The 27,604-nt window shown below is 42.1% G+C and overlaps 1 protein-coding gene across 1 annotated transcript in view; it reads right to left on the bottom strand.

The window, feature by feature from the left end:
• Window positions 1–318: 318 nt before the first annotated feature.
• LOC101843823 (alpha-1-inhibitor 3) overlaps window positions 319–27,604 on the bottom strand; it is a 46,237-nt gene continuing 18,951 nt past the window's right edge. Inside the window, exons 14-36 of the mRNA XM_040737099.1 lie at window positions 24,092–24,240; window positions 22,554–22,703; window positions 18,774–18,926; window positions 17,693–17,765; window positions 16,169–16,322; window positions 14,940–15,168; window positions 14,108–14,234; window positions 13,738–13,859; window positions 13,201–13,252; window positions 10,916–10,999; window positions 10,489–10,665; window positions 9,510–9,597; window positions 8,564–8,720; window positions 8,257–8,331; window positions 7,703–7,883; window positions 6,733–6,956; window positions 5,145–5,363; window positions 4,856–4,983; window positions 3,390–3,480; window positions 2,696–2,764; window positions 1,834–1,936; window positions 726–767; window positions 319–460 (exon numbers count right to left, since the gene is read on the bottom strand). Of these exons, the coding sequence (XP_040593033.1) occupies window positions 444–460; window positions 726–767; window positions 1,834–1,936; window positions 2,696–2,764; window positions 3,390–3,480; window positions 4,856–4,983; window positions 5,145–5,363; window positions 6,733–6,956; window positions 7,703–7,883; window positions 8,257–8,331; window positions 8,564–8,720; window positions 9,510–9,597; window positions 10,489–10,665; window positions 10,916–10,999; window positions 13,201–13,252; window positions 13,738–13,859; window positions 14,108–14,234; window positions 14,940–15,168; window positions 16,169–16,322; window positions 17,693–17,765; window positions 18,774–18,926; window positions 22,554–22,703; window positions 24,092–24,240 (2,864 nt within the window). The 3' untranslated portion in view covers window positions 319–443. The remainder of the gene's footprint in view (window positions 461–725; window positions 768–1,833; window positions 1,937–2,695; window positions 2,765–3,389; window positions 3,481–4,855; window positions 4,984–5,144; window positions 5,364–6,732; window positions 6,957–7,702; window positions 7,884–8,256; window positions 8,332–8,563; window positions 8,721–9,509; window positions 9,598–10,488; window positions 10,666–10,915; window positions 11,000–13,200; window positions 13,253–13,737; window positions 13,860–14,107; window positions 14,235–14,939; window positions 15,169–16,168; window positions 16,323–17,692; window positions 17,766–18,773; window positions 18,927–22,553; window positions 22,704–24,091; window positions 24,241–27,604) is intronic.

Below are 27,604 nucleotides of genomic sequence, written 5' to 3'. Positions count from 1 at the left end.
CTAAGTTGCTCTTGAATGTGCAATCCTGCTGCCTCATCCTCCAGAAATGCTCTGACTGCGGGCTTGAATCCCCACTCCCTGCTTGCTTCATAGTGCTTTCACTAATATGCCCATTGTGATGTTTGTTATGGAGGAAGGGTTGCCCTGTGTTATTCTTCATGTTCTGAGGCTCTGTATTACTGAGGCAGCTTAACAGTGTATATGTTCTCCTGTTTGAATGTCATGTCTGTTCATTGCAAATGTGGGATACGGTGCAAGGCACCAAATGAGCATGGAGTAAATGTGCATTAAATGAAGAAAGAACCAAAGACAGAGAGAGACTGTCTAGAAGTGTGCGTTTATTCATCATGCTTGTTCAGAATTAGTATTGCAGACACAGGCAAAAATCACCATCTTGAAGGGGTTTGGGGATTCCAGCAATGGCTTGTCCACAGATTGGAGTTTCAAAAGTTTTGTTTCTCTGTGCATGTGGAGAGAAGAAACAATACACCAGATGAATATAATTCTAACTGGACAGTAGGGTGTTCTGCAGGAAAGCAAACTGGCCATGGTGGAGCATGGGGTCCATCGGATTTTCTACCATACGATACAATATACTTTGGTTAGTGTGACAACCCCAAGGTATGCAATCCCAAGGCTCTGAGCTCATCTAACAAAAGTTCTAGGTAGTTTTGGAGGGAAGCAGGTCAGAGGAAGGTTTGTGGCAAGGAATGCTAGGTGCTCACCTGAACTGCAGGGGGCGCTGTATTCGGCAAAGGCCACTTCATCTGAAAGACATGGAAAAAATTGAGAATGGGAGCTTTGATGCGAGAGGATTTTTTTGGAGCACACTTGATGTCTTAGGATTGACCAGTTCCCTCAGTCAGGATCTGGGTGATTGCTGAAAAGTTGTCTCTTTGGGTGCATCAGGCAAACTAAGCAGAGGACTTTCTCCTCTTGAAGCCACTGGTTGACGCCGTTATTCTGGGCCGGCAGATGGCGCAGTGGGGAAAGGCGCTAGTTGCCGTGCCTGACGCCATATAACCCAAATGGCAGAAGGCAAGAGCCCATTCCCCTAAATCGCCCTCTGACTTCCACAGGCGCCGTGGCATGCCTCTTTCTCACGAAATAAATACACATATGTGCAACAACACCAGAATAATTCACCCTATTGAGGAAACCCGAGTGTGCTTATCCTACAGTGTTTGAGCTGAGAGCTAGGAGTGGTCCGTGTAGATGTGTACTCCCTCAGGTGCCTTTCTATAGTTCTGATTTTCTCCTTCAGTATCCCTTGAAGTCTTCTATTCTGGAACATTTGGCACAGAAAGCCCCATTTAAGTCTCCAGCTCTGGCTTTGCCCTCTTTGGTCATCAACGACCACTCAGGCTATATTTCTCTCACCTTTTATTCCTACTGCAATTATTTGTACAGTTCTTTGTCTTTGCATTGCTGTATTCAGAAGAAGATTTGTGTGTCTTTCAACCTACAGACACTTCTTTGTTTGGTCCCTTGGGTTACTTGGACATGTTTGGTCCCACATGACTGGACAAACAGGTAGGAACAAGACATCAGTGGCTGAATAAATTGAAATCTTACATCTGTTGCATTCATATTCTTTTATTAAGGGCTGACTTGGCTAGTCTGACCTAGGTAACATGACACTGTCTCAAAAATAGTTGTTTTTAAAACTGGGTGTGATGGTATGTGCCTATAATAGCATTCGGGAGACTGAGTCAGGTGGACCAAGAGCTTGAGCACAGCCTGGGTTGCATATTGAGAAGCAGTCTTTAAAAAAGGAAAAGAAAAGAAAAGAAATCAAGTTGCTTTTAGGGTCTTTCCTAATCTCTTGCTCACCTGTCTCGTAGTAGTCATAGACTTTCACAATGGCAGGCTGCAGGTTCCTTACTGGGATGTCTTGTTGAACGACAAAGGAGAAGGCCAGTGTCTGATTGGTCACCTGCAAAGAGAGAAAAATCACAGAGGTGGCCACTGTTTTTCTTCTGCGTCACTCAGTCCTTGGCATTTGAGAAAGACTTATGCATTGGGTAGCATTTAACCCTCTCACAGCCACTGTGCTTGTAATTGCTCACATAGGTGGATGATGATATGATTTTAGAGTAGGGGCCTGATGAACTGATGTAGAGGCTCCTGGGAGTACATGAAACGTTTCTAGTCTACTAGACTATCCCCCAAACCCATATTTCTCCTTAATGTGTGATATAGGACTTTGTCCATTGTGTGAGAGATAAGTCCTTTGACTTGCTGACTTGGGACCCAATGGCAAGTCCCAGGAAATCCAGCAGCAAGAAAAGGGAATTTAAAGATCACTATCATCATCATTATATTATCATTATTTGTGTGTGTGTGTGTGTGTGTGTTTATATACTAGTGGGGATATCAGGTCCCCTGGAACTGGAGTTACAGGCAATTGTGAGGTGGTATGTGTTCTGGGAACTGAACTCTGGACTTCTGCAAAAGCAGTAGGTGCTCTCAACTGTGTCTCCAGGCCACTGAAAGAGAATTTAAACATCATCTAGCACGAAGAGAGGGAAGGTGTCTCTCCAAAAAACTTCCTTTAGAATTGCTTTTCTCCTGTCTTATGCTTCCTACAAAGACTTACTTAGACATGTCTGGGGAGGCAGGAAGGACCCTCCTGACCAACACAGATGAAGGACTGTCCACCTAGACATGTTTGGGAGGCAGGAAAGGACCTTACCTGATCCACATATAACAAGACCTTGTTATTGCTCACTTCTGTTCTGCTCACATGCTCTGATCGTTCAAGCTGAAGACGAGACAAAATACCTGCATTACTGAAAAAGCAAAGTCCTTGGGGCTGAGGCAAATGAACTGTGCAGTTGAAGGTGAAAAAAGGAGATGTCATTAACTCATTTAGATGAACTGGAAGAAAGTTTCCTGATAAGAAAGCAAATATATTCAGAAAATTGTGAATGCCACTCTACTAGAGGCCTGACTTAGTAATCTGCCGTTTTGACTTTTGTTTGAAGGTGAAGTAGTCCTGCATTTGATGGAACTTACTTATTTCATATTCTCTGTGCAAGTATCTCTCTCTGTACTCTGCTTTTGATCTTAGCTTATTCTTAATTTTCATAGTTCTGAAAACACCACATTTATAATTTTGGTATTTAATAATATTTCCTCCTGAATCATTATTGACCAGGTTCCTTACACTTTAAAAATTATTGTTAGCTAGATTGTAGACTCAGTGAACTTTCTTATATTTCTTCTGTTGGTTGCTATCACAGTACACACCTATACTTAGCATTATATAAATCCAATTTTGTTAAATTAGTACTAACATTGCTTTGGTGCAGGTTGGCATTATCATGATGGTATTGGCATGTTCCTAGTCTGAGGATACAGAAAATCCAAACATCTGGTCTACCTACCTTTTTCACTGTTGGTTTCAATGGAATGAAGCCAGATACCATCTTCACATCAACAATCACCATGTTGGAGGCTGGACGGCTCCCTATGTAACTGCAGACCAGAGAAGTGAATGGAAGGAGTAATTTTCATACTTTGAATCTTGCCTCCTTCCAGGTCCAGCATTAATTCCTGATATACCCTGTGTGATTTTTTCCATACCTTAAAATATATGGTCTTTACTGTCAATATAAATAGTCCTGAAAATATTATGTAACAATATCATTTGCAGAGTTCATTAAAAATAGATGAATCCATGGGGTCTGCTGGCCAGACAGCTTTGTCTGCTTAGCAAGGCCCCAGAAATTTAGAGACCTTATCTCAAAACCCTAGTATGTATAGAACCTGGAGACGGATGGGCTGAGGTTGTCCTTCCCCCCCCCCACAAACACACACAACTGTTGTGGAATATTAGTTTAATGATGAAAAAAATGTATTGCCAAATGGGATAGGTGGGGCTGCTGGGCAGAGAGAATAAACAGGAGGAGAAATCTAGGCCTGAGAAGAAGCATGAGGAGCAAGAAAAGGAGAGGAGGACACGAGGGACCGGCCACCAGCCAGCCATGAAGTAAGAAGGACAGCAAGATATAGAACAAAGAAAGATAAAAAGCCCAAGGGCAAAACATAGTTAAAGAGAAATGGGATAATTTAAGTTAAGTTAGAAAAGCAGGCTAGAAATAAACCACGTTAAGGCCAGACATTCATAAAGTAAGACTAAGTCTCTGTGTATTTATTTGGGAGCTGGGTGGCAGGCCTCCAAAGAGTAAACAGACCAGCTATACCCCACCACATTGTGGTGAAACAAGATGATATGTCACACTGTGGATCTTCTTTTCATCTGAGAGGCCTTCAGGTTTTGCAGTTAGACCCTTTTGCTGGTTGTATTTTATATGCAGCTTTTGACAAGTGTCAGAAGGGCAGAATATCTTCTTCCCCCCTCTAGAAAAATGGAATCTTAAAAGGCCAGGAAGGCTTGCCTTTGTGGGCGAAGAAGAATAGCCCACAGTAAGATATCATGGAAAAGAATAATCTATTATTTTACTATGATAGTGGGTGAGAAAGGACACCCAAAAGTAGACTAATTTGAGATTATAATTCTACAATCCTTTATTGTTCACTTTGCTGAAGTCAAGTGATTTTTTTTTGTTTATTTTCAATAGACTAAGAAAAATCTTTTTTTTTTTTGGACACAGAGTTTTTCTGTATAGCCTTGGCTATTCTGGAACTTGCTCTGTAGACCAGGCTGGCCTCAAACTCACAGAGATCCTCCTGCCTCTGCCTTCTGAGTGCAGAAGGTGTGTGCCATCACTGCCAGGCAGACAAAGCAAAATCTTAATGAAGAGACTTGCTTTAGATATCTCTGAACCCATTTCGTGAAGAGTTCTAGGAAGACAATAGTGTAGTAGACAAGAGAGACAGAGGTCCATACCTGATTTCTAGTGAGATCTGGAAACTGTTGTGGCCTTCGGGGTTATCACAAGTCAGAGGTACTGTCTGCACCCGTAGAGTGAATGCAGACTCCTCTTTCTCCAAGTGAACATTGTACTTCAGTGTTGTCTGATAAGTAGGGAATAGAAATACTTCACCTCCATTGCACTGAGTCCTTGGATTGATTTCTCCCAGTTTGAGTATAACATGGGCAGGTAGGTAAAGGGAGACTTTCTGTTTGGGAGAAGGAGGCCCACAGCCATATATCTACAGCTTCCCCAGAATCTTACCTGAGCATACACACATCCTTCTCCTGACATACTGATGTTATAGTCCCCAGGGATGTCTGGTAGGGAGACCTGCTGCAGTAACAGTCGATTACTGTTCTCTATTTGGAACTTTCTGGAAAATGTCCCCGAAGATTGGATGGTCACTGAAGGAGTTTTCTGACTTCTGGCGAAAGTAACTGCCCCATACTTGGACAAAGCATGGAGAGCTACCACAGTGTCCTGCGAGGAATGAGTGTAAAAGCTCAGGGTGGTATTAGTGTGGAAGGGCTTGGGCTCTTCCTGAAGCTGTGACAAAAGCGTCATGAGGTTTTGTCTCTAGTTATTTGATCTATAGACTTTAATTTAGGAAATAATTGAGAATCAAGAACATTCTCATGATTTCTTTCATTACACAGAGTGCCATAGCAAATGCAGATTCCCTCTTAGCCAGCACAAAGTATAAATACAAAATAGATTTTTCTCCTAGTGTTTGCTGTTTTTCTTCCTTTGTCCCTGGTTCCCACGATGATGCCCTACCATCTTCCAACAAGATTGCATTCCTGCTCTCATCACGAGACTTTCTCCTGCACTTGAATAATCAAGAGACATCAACTTCATGGCGAAGTGCTAGTCACAACTCAGTCTTATCAAACAGAAGGGAGAACTATGATCTAATGTCGTCCTTAGTCGCCTTGCTCCTCGGTGGCACACTCTATGGAGACGAACGCCGTGCTCTAGAGAGGCTGTCTCCCACAGGATCCCTCCTTATCCCAAGACAAGGCCAGATGCTGTCCTGACTACAGAACCCAACAAGAAAGCAGGGGCACGCAGTGGGGGTTTGACTATTACAATGCAGACTGCCAATTGAAATGAAAGCACAAGAATCAGATTGCAAAGCAGGATGGCCAGTATCATGGGGGGGGTCCTCTTTGTACATTTTATTTCTCCTTCAGAGGAGCCGACCATCTTACTACACTTCTCTGGAGATAAATTCTGCCACCTATGCCCAGGATACCCAGAGCATAATATAGATTTTATGGTAGATGTGTGTTTTTGGGAAAATATTACCTCATGAGAATTATACTGACTAGATGATAAAGCAAATAGTTTACAGTCTTGATTGTTTCCAACTATGGAGAGGTTAAGGCTGGCAGTAGGAGCTCCTACTAGCTTGGGGAAAACCTGAGGGCAATCTCCCCATACACAAGATTAGGCAAGTCTGTCAGGAGAAGGGAAACAGCCACACCTAAGGGCAGCAGGATGATAAAGATGTCAGTTTAGTCCAAGTAGCATCTCTTAGGTACTCCACATGCTGTTCCAGGGTGAGGTATCATGTCTAGGATTCTGGATACTCCAGGGGTTTTGCCATTGTTTTCTATCAAGATTTGGGTCTGGGTTAGAATTTCTCAGCAATGCAGGTCTGTTTCACCATGAATGTGGTATGAAGAGAACTCTGTGTTTGAACACAGGAACTAGAAAAATTTATGATGGGATGTATCATCCCCCCTCACTTCCTATGTCCTTGTTTTTTGTCTTCCCCTGTTTATTGTCCTTGCATTCCTTGTTCAAATTCCCTCATTGCACGGCGACTCTGAGGAAAGTCACTGACCTGTGTGGAGGAGAAGCCACCATGGGAATTCTGCTGCTTCGTGAGCCACTTCACGATGCGCACTGCCAAACCCAGGTCTTCAGGGCTCGGGGCTGGCTGGGCAGTGAGGAGAGTGAGGAGGACATAGGCATTCATCTCCACCTCAGCAGAGGGAGCCTGTGGTTCGTACAGACACCTCTCTGGTTTCGTCGGTTTCTCAGGTCTTTCCCAATGAACGGAGTTTTCTTAGGGTAAAAATAGATAAATAATAAAAAGTATGAAGAGTCAGTGCATGACTTATGTCTACATCTAGAAAGAAGGAACTATTGAAGATTGTAGTAGGTTTTAAATTTTCACTCACAGCATCCCCAGATTTATTAATCCCTAATAAAAATCTGCAGTTGGCATGATAGGGTGTGATTGACAGAGATATCAAGACAGAAATTCCTAAGATGTTAACTAAACTACATCCTCAATGATGCTGCAGCAGAGTTGGTGAGAAGGCAACAGCATTCCTTCACTCATTGACTCCCTTACACCCAACAAAGCATCACTTGTTCAGGGTTCAGTCCAAATGTCTTAGGAAAGTTTCCCATTGGTTTCAGAATTGCGGTTGAAACAGCACAACCTTAAAGCAAAGTTTCTTTTTGTGTGTTTTCTTCATAGTCTTTGCTCTTCCTGATTGGGTATATACTTATCAGAGTGAAAACTTCAATTTTAACTACATTTACCTTTGTAATGATAGGGGTGGCTGTATACATTCTACCGTGATGTTACATTTGTTGATTTGGGTCAATAGTATGAGAAAATACTGGAGAGAAATTGTTTGTGTATAGAAGAAAGATTAATTTCCTACTGGGTCAGTCCAAGGAGAAACCTTCGTGTGCCATAGAGACAGAACTAAAAAAAAAACTATTTTGACACTTTGTATATTCCCTTGCTTCCTTCACTGGATCTGGATGGAGACAAACATGACAGCACACATTCTTACTTTCCTCTATAGCCTCATTATCAAGAGATTTCAGGATTTCCTTTCTCTTGTCCTGGTTCCCTGCCAGAGCAAAGGCATAGGCTAGCAGCGCTTTGGTGTACACAAAGTTGCCATTTCCCTCTTGCTGTATCGTCTTCCAGGATGACTCTAGGCAGGCCAGGGCTTTGGAGACAACCGGATGCTGTTGGCAGAGAAACAAAATCCGAGCAATGTGCAAAAAGGTCCTAGTAGGCCCTGGAACAAACATGGAGGATATAGACATTTATGCTCTTCAAATCAGCATCTCCCTTCCCTCCCTCCCTCCCTTCCCTCTCCCTCCCTCTTTTTTGGAGGCAGCCCTTTTTATAAATTTAAATATGTATATTCCATTTAAATATAGACTGATAGGGACAGTATTAGAGGCCGTGTTTTTGGCTTGGTTTTTTTGAACATAGCCAGAATTTAATCGAGCAGGTAGATGCTCATTAATGTAATCTGACAAATGCAAAAAATTTTGTAAAAAAGAAGAAAGCTGCCACCAGCTTGGGAAGCTGGAGAAGCAATGTGACACCTACTGTGTCTTCGAGTGAACTCTCCAGAAGGGCGATGGTTACATAGGCAGAGAGGGTCACTTCATCGTCTACTCCACCCTGCAGAGCAAAAGGAATGAAAGAGCTGAAAGGTACAGCAAGCAATCCATCAAAGTCTTCCCTGCTCACAGCCAACCCTCTGGATTCAGTGGAAGTTTTCATTTATATCCCCATTATGAAAAAGTACATTCTTAACCTAGAGGCTTATTTGCTAGCATGGTAAGTAGTAAGGCCTGACTTTCAGACATAATTATTAGGTCACCATGCTTATAAGTAGTTCAGAGTAGGTCACCTTCATGGCATTGTTGAACAGATATCCAGAGCTCCTAAAACAGCCGTTGTCCTGCTGCTGCTGGGAGAGCCAGGTGAAGGCATGGGCGATGTGTGTTTCATCGATGAAGATGAAGGCTCGAGCTTGGGCAAAAGACTTGAGCACAAAGGCTGTGAGCCTGATAAGGAAGGGAGGGTGGGGAGATGAAGGTGTTTGCTCTGATGCAGCGCCTTCACACACAGGTTTCCAGGGGTCTGGACCACAATCATATGCAGTTAGTCGAAGGCTCTCTGAGTGTATAAAGCTGGACAGTGTCTCTTGCTATTCCAACGTAGTCTCCCATCCCTTGGTCCTTTTGGATGTGGACACTACAGTGTGGTTCAGCTGCTTTGCTCTCTCGTTGCTTCCCCCTTGCTCACTCTGGTGTTTCCTTAACACCCTCATCTTCATCTCATACCTCCTCCCCTTCAGATGAGTTCGTTTTGTAGATAAGAAAAATCTTCTAAAGCCCCTGCCATGTGTTTTCTGCCTCAAAAATTCCATCCCTCTCCTTGGCTTACTTCCTATTTCTATCAGTTTCTATGTCGTTTGTCACCTGTTTGTGTGTTTTATCTCAAGAACACATTCTTATGCAATGCAAGGTCTCATGAAGACTGGCAACAGCTTTGCAAGTCTCAGTCATGAGCATCTTTGGATGCTCAGTGATATGTAGCTAGGCATTTACTGATGAAATATGTTGGGGGAGAAATGAGAAACCCCGCTTATTAAATTGAGTTAGCAGGTGGTATGGAGTCAAAGCCAATGAGCCTTGAGACAATTTCAGTTCTGTACTTAATGTTTCGGCTACCTCAAACATGTCCCTCTCAGGCCCGGGCATCAGTTGTATTTCCATAAAACAGGGTGCATGTATAGTTGCCATGAGGAACAAGAGTTGAATGAGGCTTGACACAGAGTGAACTTTTCTTACCAAGTGTTTCCTTGTTTCCGGCCACCTTGATCCCCGAAGGCACTGTAGGAGCCGTCCTTGTGTTTGTAGTTCAGCTCCTTCTGATAGCCTGGAATGGAAGACTTTGGTTGTGTTTTGAAGAAACTGATGCACCAGAGAATGATAGGATCTAAGTCTGGAGCCAGAGAGGCCCTCATATACTCTGGTTTGTAGGACTGACCAATGAGAGCACTGCTCAGCTTCCTCCCTCCGATGCTAAGCACATTTCTAGAGAGACCATGCGCAAGAACCAAGTGGAGTCTCTAAGCCTTACTGACTGAAGGGTCCAGAAATAAGAACCCAAGAATAGGGATATAGAAGTATGGGAATGTGAATTTGTAGCTTAAAAAGAAGTAGGAGCTGACAGTCACCAGCCTTGACAGCAGTTAGGGATTAACTTTTAACAATGTTGCTCCTGGCCTTATGACCAGGAGCTGTCTGTGATCAAAGGTTAGCATTTTTTTCAGTGGCTCCCTGAGACTGAGGGTTAGCTATCAGGTAACCCCTTGCCACTTACAACAGACAGCTGCTGTGAACTGAGTTAACTTTTAATACAGAGTTGTGACTTTTAGTTGCATTGTTCCATACTCCTCCCTGCCTTGGGAAGTGCAGCATTTGGCAACACCATTAGAAGTGCACGGGAGAAACAATAAGCTAATATAAACACTAACTTAGCCAAAGACCCCGTTAATGGAAATTGTAAAAATAATCTGTACTTAAGTTTTGCCTTGAGATTGTGAAAATTCTTTTGTCCATGCTTAATGCTTACTTCTTGCTACAAAAGGGGAGCTGGGGAGCTGGGGAGTGGGGAACCCACCCAGGTAACCAGAACTCTGGCTGTGGTCTTAGTTAACAGATAAGGTTTTTTTTTTGTACCCCGAGTTGACTTGGAATAAAGTTTGCTTTTGCTTCAGATTTTGGCTGTCTGTTCCCCCACCCTTTACGCACTCCCAATACTGACCCTTATTGAGATAGCCAATGGCCTTTGACTTGATGTTCTGAGTCAGCTGCTGTGTCTCATTCAAATATTTCAGTACGTAGATGTTGGGGGCAAAAAGCACCATGTTCTGCTCCCCACAGCCAAAGGGCATATGGAGAAGGTTTTGTGTGTTTTTTATGGCCGAACTCAAGATGTCACCTGGAAGTGAGAGATATAGCATCAAATAGAACAACCATCATCTTCAAGCACAAAACAGCATCTTTAGTAGAATCATTTCTCAATGAGAGGGTAAGGTGTGCTGGGAACCAGGCTCATACTGAGGGGATAGAGACAGAAGATGTCACAGAGTTTAAGTGTAGTAGTTCAGAAGTTACGTTTGTAGTCACGATGGGGACAGGGTGGTGGTAGTGACTATTGTCCCAAGTCCTCCAGGGATGAAACGACTCACCCAACACAGAGAAATGGGCTCTGGCTGAGTCGTCCACCACCGCCGTTGGGAGCATCAGGGACACTTTTTCAGACATCCCGGCATCTTAATAAGCAAAACAAATGTGCAGATGGTTATCTCTGCTCTCTGCATTTCTAAACTGCTGTAAGGCCGGTCACTTTAAAACCGTGTCTTAAGCTTTGACTTCTTGCCTCCCTAGGAACATGATCTTGTTGTAAATGTCACAAGTCCACATTTTCTTGTACTATTGTTTCCTACTGTATTGAAGCAAAGCATCTCCAAAAGGAATGTCTGAGTCTCCTATTAGTTATTAATTGATAATTACTTAATTATTTGTTTATTGATTGAGTTTTGGTTTAGGTATATTCTGCTTAGGGTTTTTTGTTTTGTTTGTTTTGTGGGTGTAAACTTTGACATTAGTTAGCCTTTTCTGGCAATAGGGAACCTCAGTTGAGAAAACACCTCCATAAAATTGGCCTATAGGCAAGTCTTGGGGCATTTCTTTTTTTTTTTTTTTTTGGTTTTACGAGACAGGGCCTCTCTGTATTGTTTTGGAGGCTCGAACTCACAGAGATCCGCCTGCCTCTGCCTCCCGAGTGCTGGGATTAAAGGCGTGTGTCACCAACGCCCGGCTGGGCATTTCTTTTTTTAATGTTTGATGTGGCAGGGCCTAGCCCACTGTGGGTGGTGCCTCATCTGAGCAGGTGGCTCCGTCAGGTATATGAGAGAGCAAACTGAGCAAGCCAGGGAAAGCAAACTAGTAAGTAGCGCTCCCCACAGCCCACAGCCTCTGCTTCGGCTCCTGCCTTCAGGTTCCTGTCCTGTCTTCCCGCCATCATGGAAGATGAAACAAACCACTCCTCTGAAAGTTGCTTTTGGTCATGGTGTTTTTATCACAATGATGGAAACCTAAAATACGGCAATATGTGAATAAACATCCAGTATGTCAGAATAAGAAAATGGATACATTCTGAACTAGCCTTTGTGATTTCTGGGTTCCCCCTGAGCTACCTTAGGAGGTCTCACTGATCACGCCCATGCTGCTGTCAGGGAGGGCTTTCCTATGGCGGGGTGATGGTCAGATTGCCTTGTAAGAAATAATTATCAGGAGAAGCAAAACTGATCGATGGGAAGAATAAGGTTTTTCTTATCCTGCCCTTGGATGATTAAAAAATTAGTGTGCTTCCTTCCATGGAAAACATTTAAAGGATTTTAGCATTATATGACAGCCTTCTTCTCACACTGTATTAGTAACTGTTACATCAGTGTATCCCTTTTACAGACAAATATGCTTAACTTCATCTCTTTTGCTGCCTTTCATATAATAATGGATTTTACATTTTAAAACTTTTATCCCAATTTCTTTATTCTTTTGATAAATACATTTTGAGGATGCACGGCACCGCTCACTAGTGTAGATGCTGGTGATGTTGTCATTGTTGTGATGCTGTATTTCCTGTGCAATAGTGCATCCAGTGAGGAGCACGGATGAAAGAACAAGTCATAAAAACAACCATTAAAGAAAAATACGATGTTTAGTACACATCATAGTTTAGCTTGGTTTATGTGTGGAAGTTATTCAGCTATAAAATCTTTGTTTTTATTTTTGATCTAATACAAAACAAATACAGTCCTATCCAAGATATTTCTGTGTTTTTCCTTTTGTAAGGAAAATGTTGATTGTGAGCTCTTCTTAGTTTTTTCCTAGCTATAACTTTCTAAGTGCTGAGATGGGCTGGGTGAAAAGGTTTCTGTGTTCTAAAAAGAAGTGCTGCAATGAACTCTGAAGTCCCAGGTAGAACTATGACTGCACTCTTGATAACTGTATCTGGTAAGTAAAGATCTTGCTAATTTATGTGACTCAGTTTGTTTATATTTTAGTGGTTTTAAGTTACACAGTATCCTGATTTTCTTTCTTTTTTTTTTTTGACTAAGTATTTTCATACCAACCACAGTTTCCATCCCTCCTCTCTTCCCGTTCTCCCCCTCCTCTCCACCTCTAGTCCACTGCCCGCTCCACTCCTTTTCCATTCAGAAAGGGGCAGGCCTCCCATGGGAGTCAACAGAGCATGGCACATCAAGTTGAGGCAGGACCCCCTCCCCCAGCATCGAGGCTGGCTGCTGCATCCAAGTCAGCGCTTGTGCCAGGGACAGGTCCTGATCCCACTGCTAGGAGCCCCACAAACAGGCCAAGCCGCTCAGCCATCCTGGCTTTCTTACTGCTGCAAGAGACCTAAGTAGATGACGCCAGTTATTGTCTTACTGTTGTTTTGAAGGATTCTCACCTGATGCACAGAACAGTGAACTGAAGGTATGTTCTTTCTTTACTCCTTCGGGCTTGACAAAAGAAAGAAAGTTCAGACAAGAGGAATTACTGCGTGTGTAAACACAAAGATGCTGGATATATATATATATATATATTTTTCTTTTTGGTTGGGGGAGAGAGCTTCTTTACTTTTGGGGCAGGGGCTGGAATTAGATGGTCTACTTTTCCATCATAGCAGGAATGGCATAAACACTTGAGAATTTGGGCATGCCAGGTCAAGAAGAAGGTAATTAGGAAAGATAATAAAGACAAAAGAGGGGGTCGTAATAGGATCAGAAGAAAGAGGCAGTGCTTAAGAAGACAAACTGGCATGGCCCATCCCGCCAAGCTCCAGTTAAGAGAACCGGAAGGAAAGAAACAGAACACACACTGGTTTAACAGCACCAGCTCGCCTGTGCTGTGAAGTGTCTCGAGGTTATGCGTTAGTATCTTTTAGTTTTCATCTAAATACATTGCTCCATTCTTAGCTCACTGTCAATCAAGAGAGGGTACTCACCTCAACTATCAGGACTTTGACAACTGTGTCCTTTTTCCCAGTTTCAGGAACTATGGCCACCTCAGAACCACAAGGCTCTGGGGACTGTCGTGCTTCTGCGGTCACAGAGAAGTTCACATTCCCTGAAACACACACAGAGCTGAGCTCAGATGTGCCAGGAACTTGGCCTCCTCCAAACCCCAAGATCTGCAAAGCATCCTCAGGTCTGTGAGTGGTCCAAGGGCTTGTCCTGTATTTAAGAATGTGGTGAGCATGGGCCAGAAGCAGCGGTGACCGAGAACTTGGGGGACCCAATGAGAAGGAAGTAACTTAAGAAACCTTCCTACCTTCACCCTTTGTTTTTGGGAACCCTGACAGAATTTTCACTCACCTAATGATCTGGGAGTTACCAACCAGGATGTGGTGTGCCGCCCATTGGCACAGAGGCAGTAGGAATCTTTGTCTTTTGTCACTGGGACCGCTGTGAAATCAGGAGAGTCTTCCAGCAGCACCCCCACCTGTGGCCCCATGGGCCAAGAAATAGTCAGAGATGTCACCGCAGAAGGACAACGTATCAGGTGTGGGTGGAGGTCAGTGAAAGGGTGTGGAGAGTAGGAGCAGAACACATGTGCCTAAAATGTCACAGAAGCTGACACAGAAGGCTTGTATAGGCTTCATATGCACATACATGTCCAGAACTTAATTTAGCTATTGTTTATGTATTAGCTACACAAATAGATAATTATCTATTTATCTATTTATATTTGCTTTATTTTGATGGCAAAGATATATTTAATTTACTAGATTTAACTACTATGTTAAGTATGTATCTATCTCTAACAAAAGAAAATCCATTGTAGAAAAATATGCCATTTCATACTGACAATAGCTTACTATATCTTTGTGGACCCTACCTTTTGATTGTATCCAGAGGCCACATGGAATATCCTGGGTCTGCCAGTACAGTATGTACTATTTAAATAGTGGCAAAATAACCTAGTGCATTTTATGTAGTGTCCATGTTGCTAAACAACTCTTTGCTGTATGTATATGTAGTCAGAGTCTGGAGATTTTTTTTTTTAAGCATTTGGAACCAGTGCTGAGGGGTCAATACAATTTCTTCCTCCCTTTATTCCTTCTTTTCACTTAATTCTTAGTTAAAATTTACACACACTAATTTCCCCCTTTCCCACTGGTCATGCTTAATTGGGAAAGGTCTTTACCCGGATGCACTTTTGGAGGTAGTTCAGCACAGTGGCCTTGAGCGTGAAGGCTTCTCCACGGATCACAGAGTAGGGCATCGTGAGCTCCACGAAGAAGGGCTGGAAGGCTTGGAGAGATACCACAGGAGAGAGGCCAAGTCCAGTGTCATTGGAAAGACAGAGGGCCCCAGCCTTCCACTCAGTGATGGTGTCAGGGACCGTCACTTCCATTTCAGTCACTCCAGATGAGCTGGGAGAGTGAGAGTGTGAAGCGTGGGAAGTTAGAGTGGGGATGATTTATTTCTGAGGTGGTAACCAAAGAGTGTGACCTAAAGCCACCCCGCTGAGTCCTTCAAAGGAGTGATAGAGAGCAAACAGTGTGAACAGGACTCCAGATGGGAAAATAAAACGTCAAATCATGGCCTCATGACACTTCAAAGTCTATACGCTAGCGGAAATTTGAACATACATTTGAAGTTGTGTGGTGATTTATTATTTTATGATTTAATGAAGATTGCCTGAAGTATCAGAAAGCAAAGCCGGCCACACTAGCTAGCTGTAGAAGCTGGGCAGTGGTGGCACACACCTTTAATCCCAGGACTCAGGAAATAGAGGCAGACGGATCTCTCTGAGTTCAAGGCCACCCTGGCCTACACAAGATTAAAAGCTCACGCCTTTAATCCCAGCACTAGGGAGGAAGAGACAGAAGGATATGGCTGGGTGGAGAAAGGAAAACAAGGAGGAGGAGACAGGAACTGAGAGTTTTTGTCTCTGAGAATTCATGGAGACAGCATTGCCACTTCAGCCTGAGGTAGAGTTAAGATCCGCTGGCTTGACTGTTTTGCTTCTCTGCTCGTCAGTTTGAAGCTTGAACCCCAATATCAATCTCTGGGTCTTTTATTTTTCATGTTACATATTGGTGCCTGGTTTTTATTTATTTGTGCTGCAAAGTTGTCTCTAAACTCCCATCTCCAAAACACTATATGACAATTTTATGACTTATATGGTGTACTCCATGTAGGACTGCCTCACTTAATACTCAATATAGTGTTCCTGAATGGATTTAAGCATTGAAGAGGTATATGATAATTTTATGTGAATTTTATGAGAGTGATAGAAATATATTTTATAATTGATGCTCTTCTGATTAGCCATTTTGACTGTTTATGATGGAAATTAGAGAAGCACTAGAAAACAAAGAAATAGAATTTTCATACCCAGCCTGAATCCTACAAATGGAAATTACTTACTTTACTGTGACTAAATCCCAGATCCAGGTTTCGGGAAAATATTTTCGAATGGTCTCAGTGGCTAGATCTACAGGCGGTGGATCTTCACGTTCCACTGTGCTCTTGACTGGTGAGTCCTCATTGGTGACCATATAGTCATATACCAGGACAGGCACTACGAAGTGCAAGATATGAACAAAGTATTGAGCACAGTGGACACAATGTGCAGCGTTAACATAGCTAATACTCACTTTCTTTCTGGCTGTTAAATGCTATTACAACAGCACTGGAAATGATCCATTGAACCTCTCATTTTGGGGGAAAGTGGGTAACATCTTTGTCAAAAGCAGAAACTATGACATCCTGGAGAAAACATCACTCAGTGTAGTTGGAGTTGGAAGGAAGCATGGTACATATTTTCTTGGGTTGGATAGTCAGGGAATGCTAGCAAATGTAATGTGCCCCCGGGGTAATGAAGATCCATAATACTACCTCCCAGACAACAAATCCTGTGACTACAATGAGAATCACTTCAGACTAGAGCTGAATGATGGCTATATCATTAGCAGAGACATTATTGGAATGATTTTTCTTTCTCTAGATCTCTAGATCTGTAGGATTAACCTAGTAGTTTAATAGGTTTCAATGTATATAAAAACTAAAAGGGGTATAGGTACAAACTCTTGGATCAGAAATCCACACAATGGAAAAGTCCATATTGAGGTTGTGTTTTTTTGTTTGTTTTTGTTTTTATTGGTGATGCAAAGGAAGTTCATTACTCAATAATCATAGCATTGTTTTGGATTTGTACTGGTGAGAAATGCAAGGTGTCAAGGTGGTAACGGAGAGTCTATGCTCTGCTTCTTCCAAGAACAAGTATACATGCCGATTCAGTCAGGGATTCACCTACATGTCTCCCAACTGAATCTCAGCAATGAAAATCTCTCCCCTATTTAAAACACATCCACACAGAGAGCTTCATGTCTACAGGTCCTTCTCTGTGCTGGGCACAATCTCTAACCTGTCTATTTGCCTTTATTTACTTGGTGATTCCCAGTGACTAAGTTCTTCACTCTTTACCTTAAGCAGCTACAGGGATAGTTTCTCCTTTTATCCATGGTCTACAGTAGTCACAGTGCCTTAGGTCCTGTTGCTTTTAGAAACCTGTGATGATCTTTTGATTTCAAATCAGTATGAGGAAAATTAATACATCCCAGTCAAAATTATGTTTTATGTTAACACAAATGTAAAAGCAGATTTTAGTACTTAGTATAAATACTAAGTAATAATAATAGAATAATAAATATAATGAAATAATAAATAATAATGAAGATAGGGATTCATGTTTTCAAGTTATATTGCAGAGGTATAGTAATAAAACCAGCATGGTACTGGCACAAAAATAGACACGTAGGTCAATGAAACAAAATACAAGATATAAAGCTCATGTAATTATCTGATAGTTGACACAGATGCCAAAACACACACTAGAGGAAAGACAGCATTTTCAACAAAGGTGCTGTGAAAACTGGTTGCTTATTTTACCTGCTATTGGATGTCTAACACAAAATTTACGATGTTTGATCTTCAAGTTGGTGAATGCCTTTAAACCCACGCCCTGGAAAAGAAAATTATTAAATCAAGCAAAATATCTCAAAATCCTAAGAAAACTCAATGTGTATAAAAGTTATAGTAACTAATTTGGATATAGTTTTACAGGTTCAAGTAGAATTTATATTCAAATTGCGTTTTCCATACTATTTAGAGAGTGTGGTGAGGAACACAAAATTCGTAGTGAGGCACGTGTGCTGGTCTTCTTTCTGATACAATGCCTTGTTATTTTAAAAAGTCACTCATAGTCATGCACAGTGGCACACCTTTAATCTCAGCACTTGGGAGGTAGAGACAGGTAGATCTCTGTTTCGAGATATTTGATTACACTGTGTGAAGGTTTAATATGTCACTGTGATTGGTTTAATAAAAAGGGAAACATCCAATAGCCAGGCAGGGAAAGTATGTAGGAAGAGGAATTTAGATAGAGGGGACAGGGTGGGGGGAGAAAAAGAGAAAGAAAAAGAGAAAGAGATGCCAGGAGCCAGCTAGCCGGACAGCTAGGCAGAGGAAGCAGGGAAACAGGATATACGGAATGAAAGAAAGGTAAAAAGCCCCCAAAGCGAATTGCAGATGAATAGCAACAGGTCAAATTAAGCTGTCAGAGCTAGTGGGGCAAGCCTAAGTTAAGGCTGAACATTAATAATTAATAACAAGTCTCTGTGTCTTTATTTGGCAACTGGCTGGTGGGGCAGAGAAAGACTTGTCACAGATCTCTGTGTGTTTGAGGCCAGACTGGTCTACAGAGTGAGTGCCAGGACAGCCAGAGCTACATAGTGACAGCTCAGCCTATTTAAAAAAACTAGAATTAAAAAAAAAAAGGTCTAGACTGGGCACTTTCCAAGATGCAGATTTTGGAATGCTTGGATTTGAATCCGTGAACCACCACGCATAAGGTAGATGGTCTGCTGGTGATTCATATCCCTTGTCTGACTCTGAAATTCTTTACTAATACAGCATCTCATTAAACCTAAACAATACACAAAGCAACACGTTAATGGGAAGTAGAGCTTACCTCCATGTAACTGTAGATGTCCTTCTCCTCTGGGTCTAAGACTACTTCTTCACGATTGGGTGTATAGCCACTCCACACACACAGGTCGTAGTCTTCAAGTTGGTCTGGACTTGGGATGAAGCTGCTATGCCGCATTTCTGGCAGATTGTATATCTGTAAGAACAGGGGACAAGGGAGCCTCTTTCTTGGACTTTTGTAGAAGATACTCATGAAAAGAAACGGGTCAGTGTGATCACTGCAAATCACTTCTAGAATGTTCAAGGTTTTCTAAATTTTCTGTTGAAAAGTACTTCATTCTGAAGGTGTTCACAAGATGTAGAAAAAGACTAAACATACTCCACATATTAAAAATAGAGGTATGAATGTAAATCCTGCATATTATATTTGAGAATGATGTATTTTAACATAGTTTAATATAAAACATTAAACATTTAGAAATATGCTTACACTGCATAAACTTCAATAAATACAAAATACCAAGGTCGTATATTTCTTTTTTTTTTTTTTTTTTTTTTTTTTTATTAATATTTTTTTATTTTCCATTTTAAATTTAGATAAGAAACAAGGTTGCTTCACAAGTCAGTACGAGGTCCCTCTCCCTTTCCCTCCCTCCTCCCGTGCCCTCCCCCATCCCCCCCCGTTATCCCCTCATTCCCCCAGGGAGGGTGAGGCCCTCCATGGGGGTGTCCATAGTCTGTCATTTCATATAGGGCAGGGCCTAGACCCTTCCCCAAGAGTTCAGGGTGAGAGTGCACCTCACATTGTTCTATGGGAGTCCAGAGACCGTGTGTATACTTGGGATGGGTACTGATCTGCTGTCCAAGGCTCAATAGATTACCTAGGCCTCCTCACTGACACCCAGATTCAGGGGGTCTTGATCAGTCCCATGCTGGATTCCCAGGCTGATGCCTGGGATTCAAGAGTTAACCTTTGTCTGGTCAGCTGTTTCTGGGGGTTCAACCAGCCAAGGTCGTATATTTCAACCTACTGGTATACTATAAAAACAAGCAAACAAAACAAAAGTCGAGTTAGTCAGTATGTAAATAGCCTGAAGAGATCTGAATGAAGATTTCTTTACATATTTTTCTTCTTAAAATTCAGGGGAAAAATTTCAAAACAAAACAAACAAACAAACCCAATCCAGCTCCATCTTTGACAGAAGGATGCATTCAACCCTTCAAATTGCAGTTTGTGTAATTAGAAAGAGGTAGAGGGACTGCAGGTGACATGTCCAAATGGAAGCACATCATGCTTTAGCCGTAGGGGATGCTGATGACATACAAGCAATTTTGCCAGACTGCACAGGACCCAGCCTGGGCATTGGAGGTCAGGAGTCCCTAGAAGGCAAGGCTAGGTGAAGGTGTGTGAGGAAAACAAGAAACCAAAGCTTTGTCAATCCATGATGTTCCTAACCTATGTCTCTGAGACATGAACTTGTTCTTGGGACAGCGTGGTGACTCTGGGGAAACAAACCTTACAAACTGGCTTTTGCCTTTGGTGGCTTCTCTCTAAAGAACAGTGCTTATAAAACAGCAACACAGCCAGTCATGTGACAGACAGCATCACCCCAGCCCAGACCACAGGGCTGGCTTCAGTTCTCTATGAATAAACTCACGATTCTGCAGAGTTCCAGTGTCAGTGACAGAAACCAACATGAGCAGAGATAGGAGCATTGAGGAAAGAGCAGTAATTAGAAACAAAATAATAAAATGAAACCTTCTAGTAAAAAGAAAGGAAGAAATAAACAATATACCATTCTCACAGAGATAGGAAACATTGTATCCATACAGCAACTCAAGACTAAAATCTAGAGAAGGAAAAAAAATAGGTTAGGACATAAAGCTAAATTGCAACAAAATATTCAAAAATGTGAAAGGTACATCTGAAGGAAATTGCTCAGAAAATAGAAAACCCAAGGACAATTGGAGTAAAAGAAACGTTAGATGATTTACTCAGTAATCTGGGGATCAGATATAAATGAAAGACCTTAAGAGGTTCCAGAGGGGAAATACTGAACAAATAGAAAGATGCAGAATTAATGGCATCGAGCATTATAGCACTAACCTAGGAAGATATAAATCCATAGACCCAATGTCTCCAGAGTTCTCAGAGAACATAATTTCTTAGCTGATGGTTTGCCCCATTTCAAAGTATTAATTATTACCATAAGTGTAAGTATTTATAGCTGCAAAAGAAGTTTGTCTCTGATTCCTTTTCTCAGAAACTCACTACCACATGTTGAATGCCCAAGAGGGGCAGCACCCAAAAAAGAAGTCACAGGAGGTCAGAAAATAGTGAACCAAACAGGGAATTTTGAAGGGACTCCCCAAAATAATCTGGACTGCACATCATCCAGGATGAGAGCAGGGTGACAGAGAACTCCACTGGGGACAGGAGTAGAACTGAGAACTGCCACAGACGTTAGAGAACTGAAATGAAGTGTGGAGGATGACCCTACAGCAAATAGGAAAAGGAATGATCAAATGTCAGGACGTAGGAACACAAATGGGAGGAAATACAGCCACAGCACACTATCTGACTTAATAATTAGCCACATCTTTTGGTTATAGAAATAAAACTGTCTAAGGATTTCACACAGTAATCATATAGATTTGTAGGCAAGATGAAGACAGGAAGGGTCTGTCTAATCAGCTTGAATATGCCACTTTATAATAAGAAGAACGAACAAATGATGTTAAAAATGAAGGAGGGCCAATATTTTCAAAGACTAGTAGAGAATGTGGGATAAAGTATTAAAGACATAGCTGTAATCAGTGAAAGCACAAGCAGCCAAAACATGGATAGGGTGGTGGGAGCAAGGAAATTCTGTTCATTACTCTTTGGGCAGTATATGTGGTTTTGTTTGCTTGTTTTTGTTTTTTAAAAACTAATTGCCTGTATTTGTCAGCTAAAATAATTGCTCAAAAAATCTCTTACTGAATGGATTTGGGGAAGTCAAAATCTAAAGGAAAAACATTCTAGTCAAATATTTTCCTAAGCATTTTCTGCATGTGCATCATAAAATTTCATTATTAAAATTAAATTAGATGCTGATATAACCTACACATTATGAAGACCGGTAAGTTCCCAGCATTATCTGGACTAAAGGTTAATGTTTTTAAATTTACATATACATCCTAAAACAGGCTATTAGCCAGTGTTAAGAATAATTTTTTAAACGATTACAGTGATCCTGTAGTTTTTCTTATTAAATCCTATTCTAATTTCAATATAAAGAAGAGTTTTGCTATGGTTAACTTGGGTGAGACTCCTGTAAATAGTTGATGGTTTCAGTTGCATGTCTAAGAATTTTTCAAAACAAGCTGAGAGCCTCCTTTTACTCTGTTTTTAAATTTTAAAGCATTCTGTCTTTTTCTTATTTGGGGAACTCTTGTGAGGTACACGATTCCATTTGTATAAACTGTTTTGTTTGGACCCCACAGACAGCATCTTTCGGAAAAGCTCCATCATGAGCATTTGGGAGGCCAGCCACTCCCGGGGCAGGAGAGGGGCAGTAACGACCCGGAGCGCCTGGGTCACACACAAGCTTTACAACTCACTGAACACTTGATTTAGGCTTTGACTTGAGTTTATTTACTGAAGTTTTTGAGCTGTTCTTTGGGATTTTATAACTAAGGGCTCCCTTAACGATGCCTTTAGCATGAAACACGGTATTTTTATGTTAAGGAACCCTAGTATCTGAATGACCCGATTTATCAGAACCAGCATCTCAGAGCCTCACCACTGGCCCCTCTTGGACAGAGGATGATGGGGACTCACCCAGGAAGGGGAGAGCTCAGCTTCAGGTCTCAGGAGCAGCACACTTTGGTCCACGGCCCTTAGGCCACAGAGGGACTGAGGAGAAGCTGTGACTCGTAGATGGGCCTGTGAGGCGGGAAGACTTGGGGCTGGGGTGAAGCTCAGGTCCACCTGTGAGAAGGGGAATCAAGTTTAGTCAGCTTCCTGCTCTCTTAGCCCGGAAACCTGCCACATGAGTCACCCTGCGCACATCTGTCTGCCACATTGCGACTGTTGGAGGCTTGGCCGAGGCTCTTCGCTTCCTTTTTCATCGCTGGGATTGATTTAGGAAGACGGGAATCTATCAGTCAAACTCTGAGGCAATAAATGACTATTCCGGCTCCCTGAAATTGTTGCAAATAGCTCATTTTTGGTATGTGTGCACATGTATGTGAGTGTGGTGTAATACACATGTGTGTGTGCAGGAGGGTGTGCGTGGGCTGCTCTCACTCTCTGCCTTATCGACTGAAGATTGTCTCTCATGAACCTGGAGCTGGCAAGCACCAAGTTCCAGCAGTCTTCCTGCCTCGGTCTCCAGGTTATAAGAGCTACCAGGCGTGCGGGCCTTGAGTGCTTTACTTGAGTCCTGGGGATCCGGGATGCAGCACACATTTGTGTCATGAAATTTAGTAACAGCAAGGCTTTAAGTCCTTATCACACACATAGAAAAGTCAGAATGAAAAGCCGGAGGGAAAATAAATATACTAACAACTGGCAGGCCTGGATTCTACTGCTGGTCTTGCATAAAAGTGTGCAGTGTTAAGGGTCTATGAGATGGCTCACTGGGTGAAGGCACCCGCTGTTAACCCTGATGGCCTGAACTTTGTCTCCTGGACTGGTGGAAGGAGACAGACACCTGAAAATGGTTCTCCTTCCTCCTCATCTGTGCGTTCATGTGCACACGTGCACGCGCAGGGAAGTATAATACACTTTTTGCGTTTTGTGACTTTGAACGAGTTAGTCAGTTATCAAGCCCTCGGCTCCCCTCTTTCACTTCCCACTTCCTTGCTTTCTTCCAGCCATGGGGGGTTTGTGAACTGAAATCCGGCACTCAGTGCTGTCTGTATCTTTCTTTCTTTCTTCTAGCCATGGGGGGTTTGTGAACTGAAATCCGGCACTCAGTGCTGTCTGTATCTTTCTTTCTTTCTTCCAGCCATGGGGGGTTTTGTGAACTGAAATCCGGCACTCAGTGCTGTCTGTATCTTTCTTTCTTTCTTCCAGCCATGGGGGGTTTTGTGAACTGAAATCCGGCACTCAGTGCTGTCTGTATCTTTCTTTCTTTCTTTCTTCCAGCCATGGGGGGTTTTGTGAACTGAAATCCGGCACTCAGTGCTGTCTGTATCTTTCTTTCTTTCTTCCAGCCATGGGGGGTTTTGTGAACTGAAATCTGGCACTCAGTGCTGCCTGTATCTTTGCCATTGAGGCACACACCCATTGCTGGGTTTAGTTTATCTGAATTCTGTCTCATTAAGACATTTTTTTCCTTTCTAAATAGAAGTTTTAAGAAACAAATCACTCACTCTGTTGAGAAGACACTTTTCAATGTCAAAATTTGCAGAATCTGCAATAATTTCTCCATCAGGAAAGATGGCGTAGATGAGTATGCTAGCCACGGGGGCCATGCTCAACTCCACAGGGATCTCCAGGTCAAAGTAACCTTTTATTGGAGCTGGAGGGAATGGGAAGTGGGAGTTATGGGTCAGAATATTGGCAGGAAAACCCAAATAACTAAACACAGGGATCTGGAGGAATATCTGTCTGTGGAAGACATTCTGACCTCTGGTCTGTTCTGTGGTTAATTGTTTCTATGCTAATGCTCTCAGGAGGTATGGCACCTTCACAGAAAGATATCTTCCATCAAGATGTCTATCGTGGTAAGTTATATTGGTTATTTGTAGCTAATGATATACTAACCTCTTAATCTCTTTTATACCCTAACATCCCAAGTATGGATTTCCCTGGAAAGGGGAAATAGAAGAGATCTCATGGGTGGACTGGGGGTGGGTGAGGATGGGAACTTGAGGGATAGTGTTGGGGGTGGAGGGAGGGAGAGAATACTAAAAAAGATGACTGAAAAGGGGCACATTTTGGGTCAGGTAGAAATCTTGTGCAAGGGAAACTCCCAGGAATCTAGAAGCATGACTCCAGCTAAGACTCCTAGAAATAGTGGATATATAGCCTGAACTAGCCTTCTCCTCTAATCATATTGGTGACTACCCTAATTGTCATCAGAGAGTCTTCATCCAGCAACCGATGGAAACAGATGCAGAGACCCATAACTGAACATTAGGCTGAGCTTGAGGAATCCTGCTGAAGAGAGGGAAGGACTGGAGGAGCCAGAGGTGTCAAGGACATCACAAGAAAACCCACAGCATCAACTAATCTGTCTCATAGGAACTCACAGACTCGGGACCAATAACCAGAAAGCCTGTGTGGGACCAACCTAGGCCCTCTCCATACAGGTGACAGTTGTGTGGCTTGGTCTATTTGTGGGACTCCCAACAATGGGAGCAGGGGCTGTCCCTAATCCTTTGGTTGGCTCTTGGGAACCTATTCTTCATACTGAGTTGCCTTGCCCAGCCTTAATACAAGAGAGGTGCTTAGACTTACTGCAATTTGATACTCCATGCTTTGTTGATATCCATGAGAGGCCTGTTGAACAGAAACAAGAGGATCAGTGGGAGGCCAGAACCTCAGCCCGGAAGCAGCATCAGAGGTAGGCCTGAGCATCAGGCCCAGGAACAGGGAGCAGCCACTGGGTGAGACAACAGTAATGGTTTCCAGCAGTAGCTTCCAGAAACTATTGCAAGAAGTTCCTCTGGAAAAGAGCACCTGTGTCCCAGTCAGTAGCCACTGTCATTTCTCATTTGGAGATAACCCACTGCTCCATCGACCATTGGACCCTTGGTGCCATCTACACATAGAGGAGCAATCACTGGAGCTGTGGTCCCGCCTCCAATGGGAGGAGCATCCACTGGAGCTATAGCCCAAGTTGCACCTGAGCCTTGAGCCCACTTCTATCCACTTCCACAGGAGGAGCGTTCACCAGAGGTTCTGCTTTGCTTGCGCCTGAGGGAGGGGTCACCAGGGCCATAGCCCCCAGATATACCAATTGGAGAAAGAGAGACCCCTGAAGCAAAGCTCCACCTATACCAACAGAGGAAGAGATGCACAGACAAGGGAAGAGCACACTCAACAACATAAAGAGCATCACTAGAAACGCGGTCCTACAGCAGCCAGACCTGAACATCCCAACTCAGATGAAGTAAAAGAAAATAACCTAAAAATAGCTTTATGAGGGTGATTGAGGCCCTGAAAGAGGAAATGAAAACTTTCCTTAAAGAAGTTTAGGAAAAGACAAACAAAAAATTGGAAGATATCAACAAATCCCTAAAAGAAAACCAAGAAAAGCAATCAAACAAGTGAAGGAAACGACTCAAGACTTGAAATTTGAAATAGAGGCAACAAAGAAAACACAAACTGAGGGAATTCTGGAAATGAAAAATCTGTGTAAACAATCAGGAACCACAAAAATGCAAGCATAAATAACAGAATGTAAGAGACAGAAGAATTTCAGATGTTGAAGATACTATAGAACATACAGATTCATTGGTCAAAGTAAAATTTAAATCCAACAAATCCTTAACATAAACATGTAGAAAATCTGGGACACCATGAAAAGACCAAACCTAAGAATAATAGACATAGAAGAAGGAGAAGTCTAACTCAAAGGCACAGAAAATATATTCATCAAAGCCATAGAAAAAAAACTTTCCCAACCTAAAGAAGGACATGCCTATAAAAATACAAGAGGCTTACAGAACACAAAATAGACTAGACCAAAAAAAAAGTTCCCTCACCACATAATAATCAAAACAATAAACATGCAGAATAAAGAAAGAATATTAAGAGCTGCAAGCGAGAAAGGCCAGGTAACATGTAACAGCAGACTATCAGAATTACGCCTGATTTCTCAACAGAAACAATGAAAGCCAGAAGGTCCTGGACAGTTGTTGTCCAGACACTAAGGGACTATGGATGCCAGCAAAGTTTTACCCAGCAAAACTTTAAAAAACAATAGATGGATAAAACAAGATATTCCATGATAAAACCAAATTTAAACAATATCTATCCACAAATCAAGGCCTATAGAAGGTACTAGAAGGAAAATGCCAGCCCAAGGATGTCAGTTACATCCACAAAAACACAGACAATAGATGAGCTTACAGCAGCAAATCCCAAAGAAGGGAACTGAATACACAACGCCATCACCAACAATAAAAAGAAAAATAGCAGGAACTAGCAATCACTGACCATTAATATTCATTAACATAAATGGTCTCAATTCATCCATAAAAAGACATAGGCTAATAGATTGGATATGAAAACAGAATCCATTCTGCTGCATGCAAAAAACACACCTCAACCTCACAGACAGACATTACCTCAGAGTAAATGGTTGGGAAAATTTTTTTACAATCAAATGGACCTAAGAAACAAGCTTAATAAAAAAAGATAAAGAAGGGCATTTCATAGTCAACACAAGAAACATCCATCAAGAAGAAATCTCAATTCTGAACATCTATACCTCAAACACAAGGGCTCCTGTATTTGTAAAAGAAACATTACAAAAGTTTAAATCACAAATCAAGCCCCACACACGAATAGTGGGAGACTTCAACACCCCACTCTCACCACTGAACAGTTCTGCCAGACAGAAGCTTAACAGTAATAAGGGAACTAACAGATGTTATGACTCAAATGGACTTAACAGACATCTATAGGATGTTTTACCCAAAAACAAAAGAATATATTTTCTTTTCATCACTTCATGGAACCTTCTCAAAAATAGACCACATACTCAGTATCAAAGCAAACCTCAACAGATACAAATTTGGAATAAACCCCTGTACCCTATCAGATCACCACAGCTTAAAGTTAGAATTCAACAGCAACATTAATTTCAGAAAACCCACAAACATATGGAAATTGAACAATGATTTAACTGAACCACCACTGGGTCAAGGAGGAAA

Source organism: Mesocricetus auratus, unplaced genomic scaffold (genome assembly GCF_017639785.1).
Source record: "Mesocricetus auratus isolate SY011 unplaced genomic scaffold, BCM_Maur_2.0 Super-Scaffold_100676, whole genome shotgun sequence".
Classification (NCBI taxonomy): domain Eukaryota; kingdom Metazoa; phylum Chordata; class Mammalia; order Rodentia; family Cricetidae; genus Mesocricetus; species Mesocricetus auratus.
Note: the sequence above shows the minus strand (reverse complement) of the source record. Positions and strands in the feature narration are given on the sequence as shown.